This window comes from Gadus morhua, chromosome 12, assembly GCF_902167405.1.
Source record: "Gadus morhua chromosome 12, gadMor3.0, whole genome shotgun sequence".
Classification (NCBI taxonomy): Eukaryota; Metazoa; Chordata; class Actinopteri; order Gadiformes; family Gadidae; genus Gadus; species Gadus morhua.
Genome location: NC_044059.1, coordinates 30368185 through 30384533, shown reverse-complemented (window position 1 = coordinate 30384533; position 16349 = coordinate 30368185). Strand labels below are relative to the sequence as shown.

General features: G+C 56.0%; 1 protein-coding gene across 1 annotated transcript in view; it reads right to left on the bottom strand.

Annotated features, from left to right (window-relative positions):
* The window catches only part of hmcn1 (hemicentin 1), a 111228-nt gene that overhangs the window by 27390 nt on the left and 67489 nt on the right, over positions 1-16349 (bottom strand). Inside the window, 22 exon segments of the mRNA XM_030372183.1 lie at positions 67-250; positions 700-824; positions 2328-2514; positions 4381-4530; positions 4935-5066; positions 5202-5283; positions 6065-6267; positions 6840-6953; positions 7152-7313; positions 8136-8232; positions 8379-8566; positions 8739-8852; positions 9211-9399; positions 10859-11009; positions 11249-11394; positions 11633-11746; positions 11848-12021; positions 12279-12470; positions 12644-12730; positions 12810-12923; positions 14497-14664; positions 15054-15353. Of these exon segments, the coding sequence (XP_030228043.1) occupies positions 67-250; positions 700-824; positions 2328-2514; positions 4381-4530; positions 4935-5066; positions 5202-5283; positions 6065-6267; positions 6840-6953; positions 7152-7313; positions 8136-8232; positions 8379-8566; positions 8739-8852; positions 9211-9399; positions 10859-11009; positions 11249-11394; positions 11633-11746; positions 11848-12021; positions 12279-12470; positions 12644-12730; positions 12810-12923; positions 14497-14664; positions 15054-15353 (3373 nt within the window).

The following is a 16349-nucleotide window of genomic DNA, read 5'->3' as shown; positions in this document are numbered from 1 at the left end:
GGTGCGTTGGGGACCGGAGTGATGGACTCAGCCATAGGGTCCATTGACCCCTGACCTCTGACCTACCGGAGCGCCTGGCCCGCCGAGAGCAGCCGGACGTGGGAGGAGACGGGCAGCGGGAGGCCGTTCCTCAGCCAGTTGATCTGGGGGGGGGGGGAGCCACTGACCACACACCGCATGGTCACAGCGCCGTGCAGGACGGCCGTCAGGCCCTGGGGGGGCTCACTGGTCCCCTCTATGGTGGGGGGCACTGGGAACCACACAGAGGGGGAGGGGGGGTTAGGGGGTCCCCTCTATGGTGGGGGGCACTGGGAACCACACAGAGGGGGAGGGGGGGTTAGGGGGTCCCCTCTATGGCGGGGGGCACTGGGAACCACACAGAGGGGGAGGGGGGGGTAGGGGGTCCCCTCTATGGCGGGGGGCACTGGGAACCACACAGAGGGGGAGGGGGGGTTAGGGGGTCCCCTCTATGGCGGGGGGCACTGGGAACCACACAGAGGGGGAGGGGGGGTTAGGGGGTCCCCTCTATGGTGGGGGGCACTGGGAACCACACAGAGGGGGAGGGGGGGTTAGGGGGTCCCCTCTATGGTGGGGGGCACTGGGAACCACACAGAGGAGGGGGGGGGGGGTTAGGGGGTCCCCTCTATGGCGGGGGGGTACTCAGTGGATGGGAGCTCTGGGGCCGGGGGGGTCACCCACCGAACACGTTGAGGTTGAAGATGCGGTCGTCCTCCCCGGCGCTGTTGGTGGCCACGCAGGTGTACTTGGCGCTGTCGGAGGGGCGCGCCGCGGCCACGGTGAGCACGGCGCCGTCCGGGCTGCTGCTGCACCACACAGGATCACATGACGCACGGGATCACATGACAGACGGGGTCACATGACAGACGGGATCACATGACAGATGGGATCACATGACAGAAGGGATCACATGACAGACGGGATCACATGACGCACAGGATCACATGACGCACGGGATCACATGACAGACGGGATCACATGACGCACGGGATCACATGACAGACGGGATCACATGACGCACGGGATCACATGACAGACGGGATCACATGACAGATGGGATCAAATGACAGACAGGATCACCTGACGCACGGGATCACATGACAGAATGGATCACATGACAGACGGGATCACATGACAGAAGGGATCACATGACAAACAGGATCACATGACAGACAGGATCAAATGACAGACGGGATCACATGACAGAAGGGATCACATGACACACGGGATCACATGACAGATGGGATCACATGACACACGGGATCACATGACACACGGGATCACATGACACACGGGATCACATGACAGACCGGATAACATGACACACGGGATCACATGACAGACGGGATCACATAACAGAATGGATCACATGAGAGACGGGATCACATGACACACGGGATCACATGACACACGGTATCACATGACACACGGGATCACATGACACACGGGATCACGACACACGGGATCACATGACAGATGGGATCACATGACACAGGGGATCACATGACAGACGCTGCTTCCACTCTGGTAAAAGGTCCATTTAGGGCCCACCCCCTTGGTGGGATTTACCCCGTTAGTTTCCCTCATGGAGAAGCAGCCAGGACTCCCAACCCCACAGAACCTTAACCCCTCCCTCTGTGGGGCCCAGTGATGCTGGGGACACATTGCCCCCCCCCCCCCTCCCTCTGTGGGGCCCAGTGATGCTGGGGACACATTGCCCCCGCCCCCCCCCCCCCCTCTGTGGGGCCCAGTGATGCTGGGGACACATTGCCCCCCCCTCCCCCCCCCCCCCCCCCCCCCCCCCCCCCCCCCCCCCCCCCCCCCCCCCCCCTCCCTCTGTGGGGCCCAGTGATGCTGGGGTCACATTGCCCCCCCCCCCCCCCCCCCCCCCCCCCTCTTTGGGGCCCAGTGATGCTGGGGCCACATTGCCCCCCCCCTCTCCCCCCCCCTCCCTCTGTGGGGCCCAGTGATGCTGGGGCCACATTGTCCCCCCCCCCTCCCTCTGTGGGGCCCAGTGATGCTGGGGCCACATTGCCCCCCCCCCCCTCCCTCTGTGGGGCCCAGTGATACTGGGGACACATTGCCCCCCCCCCTCTTTGGGGCCCAGTGATGCTGAGGCCACATTGCCCCCCCCCCCCCTCTTTGGGGCCCAGTGATGCTGGGGCCACATTGCCCCCCCCCTCTCCCCCCCCCTCCCTCTGTGGGGCCCAGTGATACTGGTGACACATTGCCCCCCCCCCCTCCCTCTGTGGGGCCCAGTGATGCTGGGGACACATTGTCCCCCCCCCGCACTCAGCTCTCCTCCTCACCTGAGTCTGTTGGCGCCGCCCCCCGTCCCGTTGGCTCCGCCCCCTGTCCCGTTGAGCCGCTCCCCGTCCTTCAGCCACTGGAGGGTGGGCGGGGGGCTGCCCTCAGCGAGGCACTGCAGCTGGACGCTCTGGTTCAGCAGCACCCCCACGTCGCTGGGCATCTCCGAGCCGGAGATACTGGGAGGGACTGGGAGGAAGGGGAGGCTCCTGGTTACCTGTACACGAGGGCGGGCGGGGCACTGGGCCCTAGGAGCTACGTACCCTAGGAGCTACGTACCCTAGGAGCTACGTACCCTAGGAGCTACGTACCCTAGGAGCTACGTACCCTAGGAGCTACGTACGCTAGGAGCTACGTACGCTAGGAGCTACGTAGCCATACTACTACTACTAATCAACCCATGATGCCAAACACAATGGGAAGGGGAATGACGTTGATAATGAGGTTTAAAAAGGAACAGCCTAACGTGGAGCAAAACGTCAACACAACAATAAGAGAAAATATACATTTCAAAGATAAATGCAGAATAGAGCTGCTGTAGAATATAGAATGTAGAATAGAGAGCGCTACCTTGTATGACCAGCTGGTAGCTCTCACCTTGTATGACCAGGTGGTAGCTCTCACCTTGTATGAGCAGCTGGTAGCTCTCACCTTGTATGACCAGGTGGTAGCTCTCACCTTGTATGACCAGGTGGTAGCTCTCACCTTGTATGAGCAGCTGGTAGCTCTCACCTTGTATGACCAGGTGGTAGCTCTCACCTTGTATGACCAGGTGGTAGCTCTCACCTTGTATGAGCAGCTGGTAGCTCTCACCTTGTATGAGCAGCTGGTAGCTCTCACCTTGTATGACCAGGTGGTAGCTCTCACCTTGTATGAGCAGCTGGTAGCTCTCACCTTGTATGAGCAGCTGGTAGCTCTCACCTTGTATGACCAGGTGGTAGCTCTCACCTTGTATGACCAGGTGGTAGCTCTCACCTTGTATGACCAGGTGGTAGCTCTCACCTTGTATGACCAGGTGGTAGCTCTCACCTTGTATGACCAGGTGGTAGCTCTCACCTTGTATGAGCAGCTGGTAGCTCTCACCTTGTATGACCAGGTGGTAGCTCTCACCTTGTATGACCAGGTGGTAGCTCTCACCTTGTATGACCAGGTGGTAGCTCTCACCTTGTATGACCAGGTGGTAGCTCTCACCTTGTATGACCAGGTGGTAGCTCTCACCTTGTATGACCAGGTGGTAGCTCTCACCTTGTATGAGCAGCTGGTAGCTCTCACCTTGTATGAGCAGCTGGTAGCTCTCACCTTGTATGACCAGCTGGTAGCTCTCACCTTGTATGACCAGGTGGTAGCTCTCACCTTGTATGAGCAGCTGGTAGCTCTCACCTTGTATGACCAGGTGGTAGCTCTCACCTTGTATGACCAGGTGGTAGCTCTCACCTTGTATGACCAGCTGGTAGCTCTCACCTTGTATGACCAGGTGGTAGCTCTCACCTTGTATGACCAGGTGGTAGCTCTCACCTTGTATGAGCAGCTGGTAGCTCTCACCTTGTATGACCAGGTGGTAGCTCTCACCTTGTATGACCAGGTGGTAGCTCTCACCTTGTATGACCAGGTGGTAGCTCTCACCTTGTATGACCAGGTGGTAGCTCTCACCTTGTATGACCAGGTGGTAGCTCTCACCTTGTATGAGCAGCTGGTAGCTCTCACCTTGTATGACCAGGTGGTAGCTCTCACCTTGTATGACCAGGTGGTAGCTCTCACCTTGTATGACCAGCTGGTAGCTCTGACCTTGTATGACCAGGTGGTAGCTCTCACCTTGTATGACCAGGTGGTAGCTCTCACCTTGTATGACCAGGTGGTAGCTCTCACCTTGTATGACCAGCTGGTAGCTCTCACCTTGTATGACCAGCTGGTAGCTCTCACCTTGTATGACCAGGTGGTAGCTCTCACCTTGTATGACCAGCTGGTAGCTCTCACCTTGTATGACCAGGTGGTAGCTCTCACCTTGTATGACCAGGTGGTAGCTCTCACCTTGTATGACCAGCTGGTAGCTCTCACCTTGTATGACCAGCTGGTAGCTCTTGCGGGCCTCGCCCTCGAGGTTGGACGCCACGCAGGTGTAGCGGCCGCCGTCGGCCGGCTGGGAGCGGGCGATCTGCAGCCGGCTGCCCCCTGACAGGATGTGCATCTCCAGGGACTCCGAGGTCTCTGGACAGACGGACACAGCTGAGTCAGCGACCGCTGTCTTACTAGGGCTGTAAACGGCACAACTGGGTTATTGTCATTTTCAAATCCCCAACCGGTATATTTTGTCTGATATCGGCCGGTACATTTAAAAACCTAGTCTAACAAATGAGATTTGAGATCAATAATCGAATGTCTGATGGCGGACAAAATCAATCGCTCAAATATGTGCGAAGAGGCCATTTCTCTTTCTTGTGCCTCATATTTTTTTTGACCAATCATGTTGCTGAAGGTGGGAATCTGCCGCCGGATTGGCTAACAGTGGACATAAAGTCAGCCAGCCCGAGCCCCCTGCTCCCAGGTCGTTCCTCCTTTGGGTCGTTTGGGATCTTTGTATTTCCTGAACAACGCCCCGGAGCGGAACGCACCGAGGGTCCGGCCGTCCTTCAGCCAGGTCAGGCTGGGGGGGGGGATCCCACTGGCGTCGCAGGCCAGGGTCACTGGGTTGGAGATGGTTTCCACCACGTGTTCCTCTGGAGGACCGTCTATACTGGGAGGTACTGGGAACCAGGAGGGAGGGAATGGTCAAGAGAAATACATAGAAAGTGAAATCCAAAATATTTCCTCAAGAAGTAAAAGTCAAGAAGAGTTTTATTAGATCAGATCTGCTTCAGCATTACGGTGTGCACACTCACTGTAGATATTCAGGTGGAAGTTCTTGTCCACTTGCCCGGCGACATTGGAGGCTTTGCAAACATATTGGCCGGTATCAGACACCTGTAGCGGGTGAAGGGATGAGCGCGTCCACACAGTGGTTCATGATGCTAACAAACTCACTACAAACAGCCTCCAATCACCTCCTTCTATCTACGATCCAGCGCAACACTAAGGAACCTCGACACTCAGAGGAACCTCCACCCTCACAGAGGAACCTCCACACACAGAGGAACCTCCACCCTCACAGAGGAACCTCCTCCCTCACAAAGGAACCTCCACCCTCACAGAGGAATCCCCACACACACAGAGGAACCTCCACCCTCACAGAGGAACCTCCACCCTCACAGAGGAACCTCCTCCCTCACAAAGGAACCTCCACCCTCACAGAGGAACCCCCACACACAGAGGAACCTCCACCCTCACAGAGGAACCTCCTCCCTCACAAAGGAACCTCCACCCTCACAGAGGAATCCCCACACACACAGAGGAACCTCCACCCTCACAGAGGAACCCCCACACACAGAGGAACCTCCACCCTCACAGAGGAACCTCCTCCCTCACAAAGGAACCTCCACCCTCACAGAGGAACCTCCACCCTCACAGAGGAACCCCCACACACACAGAGGAACCTCCACCCTCACAGAGGAACCTCCACCCTCACAGAGGAACCTCCTCCCTCACAAAGGAACCTCCACCCTCACAGAGGGACCCCCACACACACAGAGGAACCCCCACACACAGAGGAACCTCCACCCTCACAGAGCAACCTCCACCCTCACAGAGGAACCTCCACCCTCAAAGAGGAACCCCACACACAGAGGAACCCTAACCTAACCCTCACCTCGGCCCCTCTGATCTCCAGCCTCTGGCCCCGGGCCCGGAGCTGCAGGTGGGCCGTCTCGCTGACCGCGCGGCCGTTTTTGTACCAGGTGATGGTGGGGGGGGGCACGGCGTTGGACTCACACTCCAGAGTCACCGCCTTGCCCAGCCGCACACTCACCACCACCGGGGACTCCCCACTCCGGTCCCGGATACTGGGAGGGACTGGGGGGGTGGAGGAGGGGGAGGGGGGGGAGGAGGAGGAGGAGGAGGAGGAGGATGGGGAGGAGGAGGGGAGGAGGAAGAGAAGGAGGAGGATGGGGAGGAGGAGGGGAGGAGGGGGAGGAGGAGGGGGGGAGGAGGAGGAGGAGGAGGAGGAGGAGGAGGAGGAGGAGGAGGAGGAGGGGGGGGGAGGAGGAGGAGGAGGAGGAGGAGGAGGAGGAGGAGGAGGAGGAGGAGGAGGATGGGGAGGAGGAGGGGAGGAGGAAGAGGAGGAGGAGGATGGGGAGGAGGAGGGGAGGAGGGGGAGGAGGAGGGGGGGAGGAGGAGGAGGAGGAGGAGGAGGAGGAGGAGGAGGAGGAGGGGGGGAGGAGGAGGAGGGGGAGGAGGAGAGGAGGAGGAGGAAATCATCAACACCATGTTGGAATGTGAGAGTATTAACACATTAGCTGGTGAATCACAGGAAATAAAAAAGATGTTTTCTGACTGGCTCCAATGAGGGCCAGGTGCCAGTGACTTGTAGGCTGGGTATCAGCAGACAGCATGTAGAGACAGAGGAGCTCTGCTGGACTACTGACCCAACACGGTGAGGGAGATGACTCTCCGGGCCTCCCCCGCTGGGTTCACGGCCACGCAGGTGTACCTCCCTCCGTCTGACTCTCTGGCCCTCAGGATCTGCAGGGTCCGACCGCCTAGAGAGACGACAACACCAGGGAAACCATGGATATGTACACCGTGTAGAAACGCTGTATATGTACACCATGTATCCCCCTGCTCAATAGGAACACATGGTAGGTCGTTATAAAATCGTGATTTCGATTCACACCTCTGTGGATCAAATGATTTAATAACCTGATATATATAAGGTTATTAAAACCTTATATAATAACCTGGCATGATGACGGCGTTGGAGTGGGGCTCCACCGGGCCGCGGCCCCTCAGCCAGCGGAGCGAGGGCGGGGGGAAGCCTGAGGCCTCGCAGGTCAGCGATATGAAGTGGTTGACCACCACCATCTGGGTCTCAGGGCTGGGGCCCACGATGCTGGGAGGCACTGGGCAGAGGGCGGAGCAGATAGTGGGGTCACAGAGGGAGGGCAGGGAGTGGGGTCACAGGGGGAGGGCAGGGAGTGGGGTCACAGGGGGAGGGCAGGGAGTGGGGTCACAGGGGGAGGGCAGGGAGTGGGGTCACAGGGGGAGGGCAGGTGGTGGGGTCACAGGGGGAGGGCAGGTGGTGGGGTCACAGGGGGAGGGCAGGTGGTGGGGTCACAGGGGGAGGGCAGATAGTGGGGTCACAGGGGGAGGGCAGATGGTGGGGTCACAGGGGGAGGGCAGGTGGTGGGGTCACAGGGGGAGGGCAGATAGTGGGGTCACAGGGGGGACCAGCAGGTCATGGGGTCGAAGGGGGGACCAGCAGGTCATGGGGTCACAGGGGGGACCAGCAGGTCATGGGGGTACCAGGGGGGACCAGCAGGTCATGGGGTCACAGGGGGGACCAGCAGGTCATGGGGGTACCAGGGGGGACCAGCAGGTCATGGGGTCACAGGGGGGACCAGCAGGTCATGGGGGTACCAGGGAGTGGGCAGGTCATGGGGGTCACAGGGGGGACCAGCAGGTCATGGGGTCACAGGGGGGACCAGCAGGTCATGGGGGTACCAGGGAGTGGGCAGGTCATGGGGTCACAGGGGGGACCAGCAGGTCATGGGGTCACAGGGGGGACCAGCAGGTCATGGGGTTGGATTAAAGGTACAGACGTGTGTCGTCATACGCTTTCGTTCTGTCGATGATTTAATGTGAAAGTATTACAATGAATATATTTTGGGATTCTAACTGAACCATCACAGACTCTACAGCGTCCGTTTCCGGTTGTGCCTTACGGTGAACGTTGACGTTGAAGGACTTCTCTGCGCTGCCCGCTACGTTGTCCGCTACACACACGTAGCGGCCCGTGTCTGACACCTGTGCGTTCAACACCTGAGGAAAACACAAAGAGGGTCAGAGCTGGAGAGGAACGTGAGAGGCCTTGATCCTCATCCTCCACGGGATAAAAGCTGCAACAGAGAAACAGCCCCCCAACGAGGATCAGAGTGATCTGGAGGAAGAGTGCTGATCCAACCCACCTGCAGTGTGCGGCCGTTTGGGAGGAGTCTGTAGCGGCCCTCGGAACTGATTGGCTGGCTGTCCTTCAGCCAGGTGGTTTTAGGGGCGGGACTTCCGTCAACGTGGCATTCCAATTGGGTGGTCTTGTTGACTAGAACTGTGACCTCATCGGGAAGATCAGTTTCTCCTCCCCTTATGACTGGAGGCACTGACACACACACACACACACACACACACACACACACACACACACACACACACACACACACACACACACACACACACACACACACACACACACACACACACACACACATTAGAATGGCTTGTTCTCTTTGGATTCTCATGGTCCTGAGGTAACTGGTAAAGGCTCTACTCACGTAGGATCCTAACATCGTACTGAAGGGAGTCCTCCCCAGCCTCGTTGACCGCCACACACGTGTACCTCCCCGAGTCGTCGGCCTGGGCCCTCGGTATCTGGAGCACACGTGCTCCTGAGCACCAAAGGTTCAGTGAACTTTAACTCTATCAACAGACCAGTGGCCACCATCGACTGACCAGTGGCCATCATCGACTGACCAGTGGCCACCATCGACTGCACTCATTTCTACCTTCTACTCGTTGCTCGGTGCCACCATCATGTCTGCCCCCTAAGGCCCCCGCCTCCCAGCTGACCCTCCCTGGGGGTCCCTCCCAGCTGACCCTCCCTTGGGGGGGGTCCCTCTCTGGGGGTGGATCCCTCCCTGGGGACTCCCTCCCTGGTTGTCCCTCCCTGTGGGTTTCCCTCCCTCTGCGCTCCGGCTCAGGTCCCTCCTGATCGTCCACCGATCTCCTCTCTCTCTTTGTGCTCACCTGGCAGGATGAGCACTCTGTCGTTGGACGCCAGCGGCCGCCCGTCTTTGTACCAGGAGAGGGTGGGCGGGGGGACGGCGTTGGTCTCACAGTACAGAGACAGCGGGTTGTTGAGGACCACCTCCTTGGCCTCACCCCCGCTGCCGGGGGGAGAGATGGTATCGCCCGCTCTGTTGAAACTCGGCGGCACTGAAGGCGCAACAGAAAGGAAAGGATTGGTTTTTCATCTGGGGGATATTGGAAGCCTCCTGGGAATACCTCAGTGTTGTACTGACTTAGAAGTACTGCTACTACTACTATTACTACATGATTTACTTCATTCTACATCTCAATGCAATCGATTCTCAGTAACAGATTGGAAACAAGCTGTTTTTCATTCCAGTTTGGGGGGTTGACAGTTTAAACCAATGACATTCACTCCAGTGATCCTGCAGTGTCCAGTGTCGTTAGGTGTCAGCCCAGTATCAGCCCAGTATCAGCCCAGTATCAGCCCAGTGTCGTTAGGTATCAGCCCAGTGTCAGCTCAGTGTCGTTAGGTATCAGCTCAGTATCAGCTCAGTGTCATTAGATATCACCCCAGTATCACCCCAGTATCACCCCAGTATCAGCCCAGTATCAGCCCAGTGTCATTAGGTATCAGCCCAGTGTCAGCTCAGTGTCGTTAGGTATCAGCTCAGTGTCATTAGGTATCAGCCCAGTATCAGCCCAGTGTCGTTGGGTATCAGCCCAGTCATTAGGTATCAGCCCAGTGTCATTAGGTATCAGCCCAGTGTCATTAGGTATCAGCCCAGTGTCAGCTCAGTGTCATTAGGTATCAGCCCAGTGTCATTAGGTATCAGCCCAGTGTCGTTAGGTATCAGCCCAGTATCAGCCCAGTGTTGTTAGGTATCAGCCCAGTGTTGTTAGGTATCAGCCCAGTGTTGTTAGGTATCAGCCCAGTGTTGTTAGGTATCAGCCCAGTGTTGTTAGGTATCAGCCCAGTGTTGTTAGGTATCAGCCCAGTGTCATTAGGTATCAGCCCAGTGTCATTAGGTATCAGCCCAGTGTCATTAGGTATCAGCCCAGTGTCATTAGGTATCAGCCCAGTATCAGCCCAGTATCAGCCCAGTGTCGTTAGGTATCAGCCCAGTGTCAGCCCAGTATCAGCCCAGTGTCGTTAGGTATCAGCCGAGTGTCGTTGGGTATCAGCCCAGTATCAGCTCAGTGTCATTAGGTATCAGCCCAGTATCAGCCCAGTATCACCCCAGTGTCGTTAGGTATCAGCCCAGTGTCGTTAGGTATCAGCCCAGTGTCATTAGGTATCAGCCCAGTGTCAGCTCAGTGTCGTTAGGTATCAGCCGAGTGTCGTGTGGTATCACCCCAGTGTCGTTAGGTATCAGCCCAGTGTCGTTAGGTATCAGCCCAGTGTCGTTGGGTATCAGCCCAGTATCAGCTCAGTGTCATTAGGTATCAGCCCAGTATCAGCCCAGTATCACCCCAGTGTCGTTAGGTATCAGCTCAGTGTCGTTAGGTATCAGCTCAGTGTCGTTGGGTATCAGCTCAGTGTCGTTGGGTATCAGTTCAGTGTCGTTGGGTATCAGCTCAGTGTCGTTGGGTATCAGCTCAGTGTCGTTGGGTATCAGCTCAGTGTCGTTGGGTATCAGTTCACCTTGTATATTTACATCAAAGTCCTTCTCGTCCTCTCCGGCCACGTTGGTGGCGATGCAGGTGTACCGGCCGGTGTCCTCCACCTGGGCCTGCTGGATCTGCACCACCCGACCCCCGGCCGTGATGCTGACGTGGGCGTCGGCCCGCAAGACCTGACGGAGGAACAGCACAATGAGCGGGATGAGCGGAGGGAACACCATCCAGACCCCCGGATGGGTCAATACGGGGAGATTATATTGGATTTAAAAGTATGAGGGAAGATTATTCTTGGTTTGCTTTTTGATATGGTTAAAATCTTAATTTCATTTTTGACGGAAAACCACGGGACGAACGAGGTCCCATCGAGAGCTCCGGGACTGGTTGGAGTCCCAGAGCCCGCTGGGGTCGGTACCTGTCCGTCCTTGTACCACTGCAGCGCCGGCGTGGGGACGGCCTGGGCCTCACAGTGCAGGGTCAGGCTGTGGTTGACCTTCACCTTCAGCTCCTTGGGGTTCAGCCCCTCCCCGGGGATGTCGTTCTTGTTGATCTGAGGCGGGACTGGCTCCAAACAACAAAAACATTCAGTTTGCCTTTTCCGAATTAGATTGGCATCAACGGCAATCAAATTCCCAATTCAATCTATAATGTATCAATATGATTTAGGAGGACCGCTCCTCAACCCCCCTCATATACTGGTAGAGGCCTCTCAGGTCAAACACATGAGCCGTGTTGTGTGTGTTTGTGTAGAAGGTGCTTTGAGCCTTGTTGTGTGTTGTGTGTTTGTGAAGCAGCTCACCAAAGACCTTGACCTCGTAGTTCTTCAGCGTCTCTCCCGCCTCATTGGTGGCAACACACGTGTATCTCCCAGCATGCTCCTCTGTAGCGCTCAGGATCTGCAGCGTCCGCCCGCCTGTTGGTGAACATGCCCTCCTTATTCATGGGGTCCCCTCACACCTTGTATTGTACTGCATTGTATCGTACGATCTTCTAGAATAATCTCCATCCTCGAACCTGGAAGGACCCGGACGCTGCGGCCTGACTGGAAGGGGCGGCCGTCCTTCAGCCAGGTGACGAGGGCGGCCGGATACGACTGCACCTCGCACACCAGGGAGGTGGGGTTGCTAAGGGTGACGGTCACCTCCTCAGCAGAGCCCTCGGGGCCCGAGCCAGCGATGGTGGGAGATACTGGGGGGCCGAACGGGAAGAGCACAACCACCTAATAAGACTCCTGCTGTGTGACTGCGGAGAGCGGTCAGTGCATGGAGTTGAACCCACTCTAAATCAGAGGCTCCACCTTTACTCTGGATTCATCCTGATAGGGTTAGGGGGTTTGTGTGTGTGTGTGTGTGTGTGTGTGTGTGTGTGTGTGTGTGTGTGTGTGTGTGTGTGTGTGTGTGTGTGTGTGTGTGTGTGTGTGTGTGTGTGTGTGTGTGTGTGTGTACCCAGGACGTTGATGTTGATGTGTCGGCTGCGCTCCCCCGCGCTGTTGGACGCCAGGCAGCTGTAGCGGCCGGTGTCGGACACCGCCGCCCCGGAGAGGTGCAGCCGGCGGCCGTGGGACAGCACCTGGTGGCGCCCGTCCGGAGGCAGCGGCCGGCCGTCCTTCTGCCAGCGGAGCTCCGGGACGGGGTTACCTGGGCGACGGGCACAGGGTAGGGGGGGGGGGGAGTTCAGTACAAAGACGTAACCAAAGCTCTGGGTGTAACATTATGACTGTTGATTCATCTTTGGTCAAAATATGACTTTTCTGGCCGCTGTGTAGAGAATGGGATTCAGGATGTGATGGTGGAAGGGGGATGCTCCTCACCAGCAGCCTCACAGGAGAGGGTGATGTTGTGTTTCTCCTTCACCTTGGTATCCACCAGAGTGCCCTCATGCACAATGCTGGGTGGGACTGGAGCAGAAGGATTCAAACATTAACATACAGAGGAATGCCATCAAGCTGCTTCTGTAGCGTTTTGTTCACCATGTACCGAGAACATCGAGGTCAAAAGTCTTCCTCTCCTCTCCAACGCTGTTGGTGACCACACACGTGTATCTCCCAGCATCCTCCGCTGCGGCGTGCGTCAGGCGCAGGCTCCGCCCCCCTGGGGATCAGACACTCGGTTAAGCTGGTGAACACAAAGTGAGCATTATCCCTTCAGAATGTAGAAGGGGACGTCCATCATGCGGGAACAGAGAATTCATTCCCACAGCAGAACGATGGTCCAGTTCCCATCATTAATTCATGACTTCTTTTTGCACTCCAGTCCGTTTAAGAAGATTGTGTGAACACTCAAGCTAACAGCTGTACAAATGATCAACAGGTTTTCAACAAGACAATCCATCTTCCTTTTAGAGAAAAACAATGCTGAGTCAGCGTGCCTCAACCGAGTGTCCAAGAGTCACCCCTAAGCTAACAACTTTAGCCAACAAAGATATTTGTTGGCACATGGTCCATGGTCAATATGTTACCTCTTCTGATCAAGCTGTTCTGAGAGAAAGCCGGGTTCATCCAACGATGAAGCCTCTGTTAATGGGTCTGTTGTCCATTACTGGACTGTAAAGCACCCTGGCTTCAGACAGTTGCTTTAGGTAGATGTTGTGAAAAATGATTTCAATACTAACCTAGCCCACACAGTTCGAAAACTAGACAGTACTATCAGACTCAAAGACTCTAACAGGTCACTGTTTGGTTTGGAAGAACACTCTAAACCTTGAAATATGAAGAAAAATGCATCATCAACAATGGTTCTTCTCTTGTGAAACTGTGTTCTTTGGCCCCAGACTGGTATGCTAAGCTCTTAGCTTTGGCCCCCTGTCCCACTGATCCTGTTACATCTCATCGAGGTGATCTATGAGGCATGCTTGGCCTTTGGGCCGTGGCAGCGGGCCGGTTCCTGTTAGCTCTGTGAGAACCATGGAGCTGCCTCTTCAGCACTTCACTCCTTCCTCACTTAACGCACCACACTGCTCTTTATGGCAGAAAAACAAGAAGTTATTTTTGTTCCATTATACCAAATAAAATACATCAGCATCTTTTTACATTTACATTTACAGTAAGGCGTTTGTATTTATTCAGGCTGGATTCACATGCAACACGTTTCACAACAAAGCTGCATCCTAAAGAGATGTACCACATGCTGCAGTATGTACAGTATGGACCACAGTATGTACCATATGCTGCAGTATGTACAGTATGGACCACAGGATGTACCATATGCTGCAGTATGTACAGTATGGACCACAGGATGTACCACATGCTGCAGTATGTACAGTATGGACCACAGGATGTACCATATGCTGCAGTATGTACAGTATGGACCACAGGATGTACCACATGCTGCAGTATGTACAGTATGGACCACAGGATGTACCACATGCTGCAGTATGTACAGTATGGACCACAGGATGTACCACATGCTGCAGTATGTACAGTATGGACCACAGGATGTACCACATGCTGCAGTATGTACAGTATGGACCACAGGATGTACCACATGCTACTACAATGTTTAGTGTTTTCTTGTGAACTATTGTTTTTTTAGACACACTCCTTTGCCATTAGTTTCGCCATTCTACCAGCCGGCCGTAGTCGATGACGTCACGATACAATCACAGCAGGTTACTGTGTATTCATCTTTGGAATATAAAATAAAAACACCCAAAATGGCCGCTCACCGGAGAGGATGCGCACCGAGCTGGAGGCTGTGATTGGCTGTTGGTCCTTCAACCAGGTGATGGCGGGAAGGGGGATGCCCGAGGCCTCGCAGGTGAGGGCCAGGGGGTTCTTCACCACCACGCTCACGTTCTCCGGGACCACCAGCTGCCCCGCGATGCTGGGGGGGACTGGAGGACAAAGGAGGGGTCAGGGGTCACCACACGTCAGGCTGTGTTCTGACTGTCTGGTGATAACTAGTGATAACTGTACTGTACTGTACAGTACTACAGTACTACTACAGTACTGTACCGTAGTACTGTACTGTACAGTACAGTACTACGGTACAGTACTGTACCACAGTACTACTACAGTACTGTACCGTAATACAGTACTGTCGTAGTACTGTGGTACAGTACTGTACTGTACAGTACTACTACAGCACTGTACCGTAGTACAGTACTGTATGTCAGTGTGTCTCACCTGTACTGTACAGTACTGTACAGTACTTTACCGTAGTACAGTACTGTACAGTACAGTACTGTACCGTAGTACAGTACTGTATGTCAGCGTGTCTCACCGTGGACGCTGACGTCGTGCCGGCTGTCGGCCTGTCCCGCCACGTTGACCGCCACGCAGCTGTAGCGCCCCGTGTCCGACACTTTGGCGTCGGTGATCTGCAGCAGCCGGCCCTCGTCCAGGAGCGCCGCACCGAGCTGGCCCGTGATTGGCCGGCCGTCCTTCAGCCAGGTCACCGCTGGGCGGGGCACGCCGTTGGCGTCGCACCGCAGGCGGATGTCGCCGCCCCTGGTCACGGTCACGTCCCCGGCCCCGCCCACATCCCCGGCCCCGCCCACGCTGTGTTTGATGGAAGGGCGGACTGGAGTGAGAGAAGGGGAGTGAGTGATGGACACGCCCCCGGGATCGATCAGGCTCATTCATTGGTCAACGGAATGCAGTCGGACTCAGTGTATGGGTGTAGTACCGAGGTGGAACTGGACTCAGTGTAATGGTGATGTACCGAGGTGGTACTGGACTCAGTGTAATGGTGTAGTACCGAGGTGGTACTGGACTCAGTGTATGGGTGTAGTACCGAGGTGGTACTGGACTCAGTGTAATGGTGATGTACCGAGGTGGTACTGGACTCAGTGTAGGGGTGATGTACCGAGGTGGTACTGGACTCAGTGTAATGGTGATGTACCGAGGTGGTACTGGACTCAGCGTAGGGGTGATGTACCGAGGTGGTACTGGACTCAGTGTATGGGTGTAGTACCGAGGTGGTACTGGACTCAGCGTAGGGGTGATGTACCGAGGTGGTACTGGACTCAGTGTATGGGTGTAGTACCGAGGTGGTACTGGACTCAGTGTAATGGTGATGTACCGAGGTGGTACTGGACTCAGTGTATGGGTGTAGTACCCAGGTGGAACTGGACTCAGTGTAATGGTGATGTACCGAGGTGGTACTGGACTCAGTGTAATGGTGTAGTACCGAGGTGGTACTGGACTCAGTGTATGGGTGTAGTACCGAGGTGGTACTGGACTCAGTGTAATGGTGATGTACCGAGGTGGTACTGGACTCAGTGTAGGGGTGATGTACCGAGGTGGTACTGGACTCAGTGTAATGGTGATGTACCGAGGTGGTACTGGACTCAGCGTAGGGGTGATGTACCGAGGTGGTACTGGACTCAGTGTAATGGTGATGTACCGAGGTGGTACTGGACTCAGCGTAGGGGTGATGTACCGAGGTGGTACTGGACTCAGTGTAATGGTGATGTACCGAGGTGGTACTGGACTCAGTGTAGGGGTGATGTACCGAGGTGGTACTGGACTCAGTGTAATGGTGATGTACCGAGGTGGTACTGGACTCAGCGTAGGG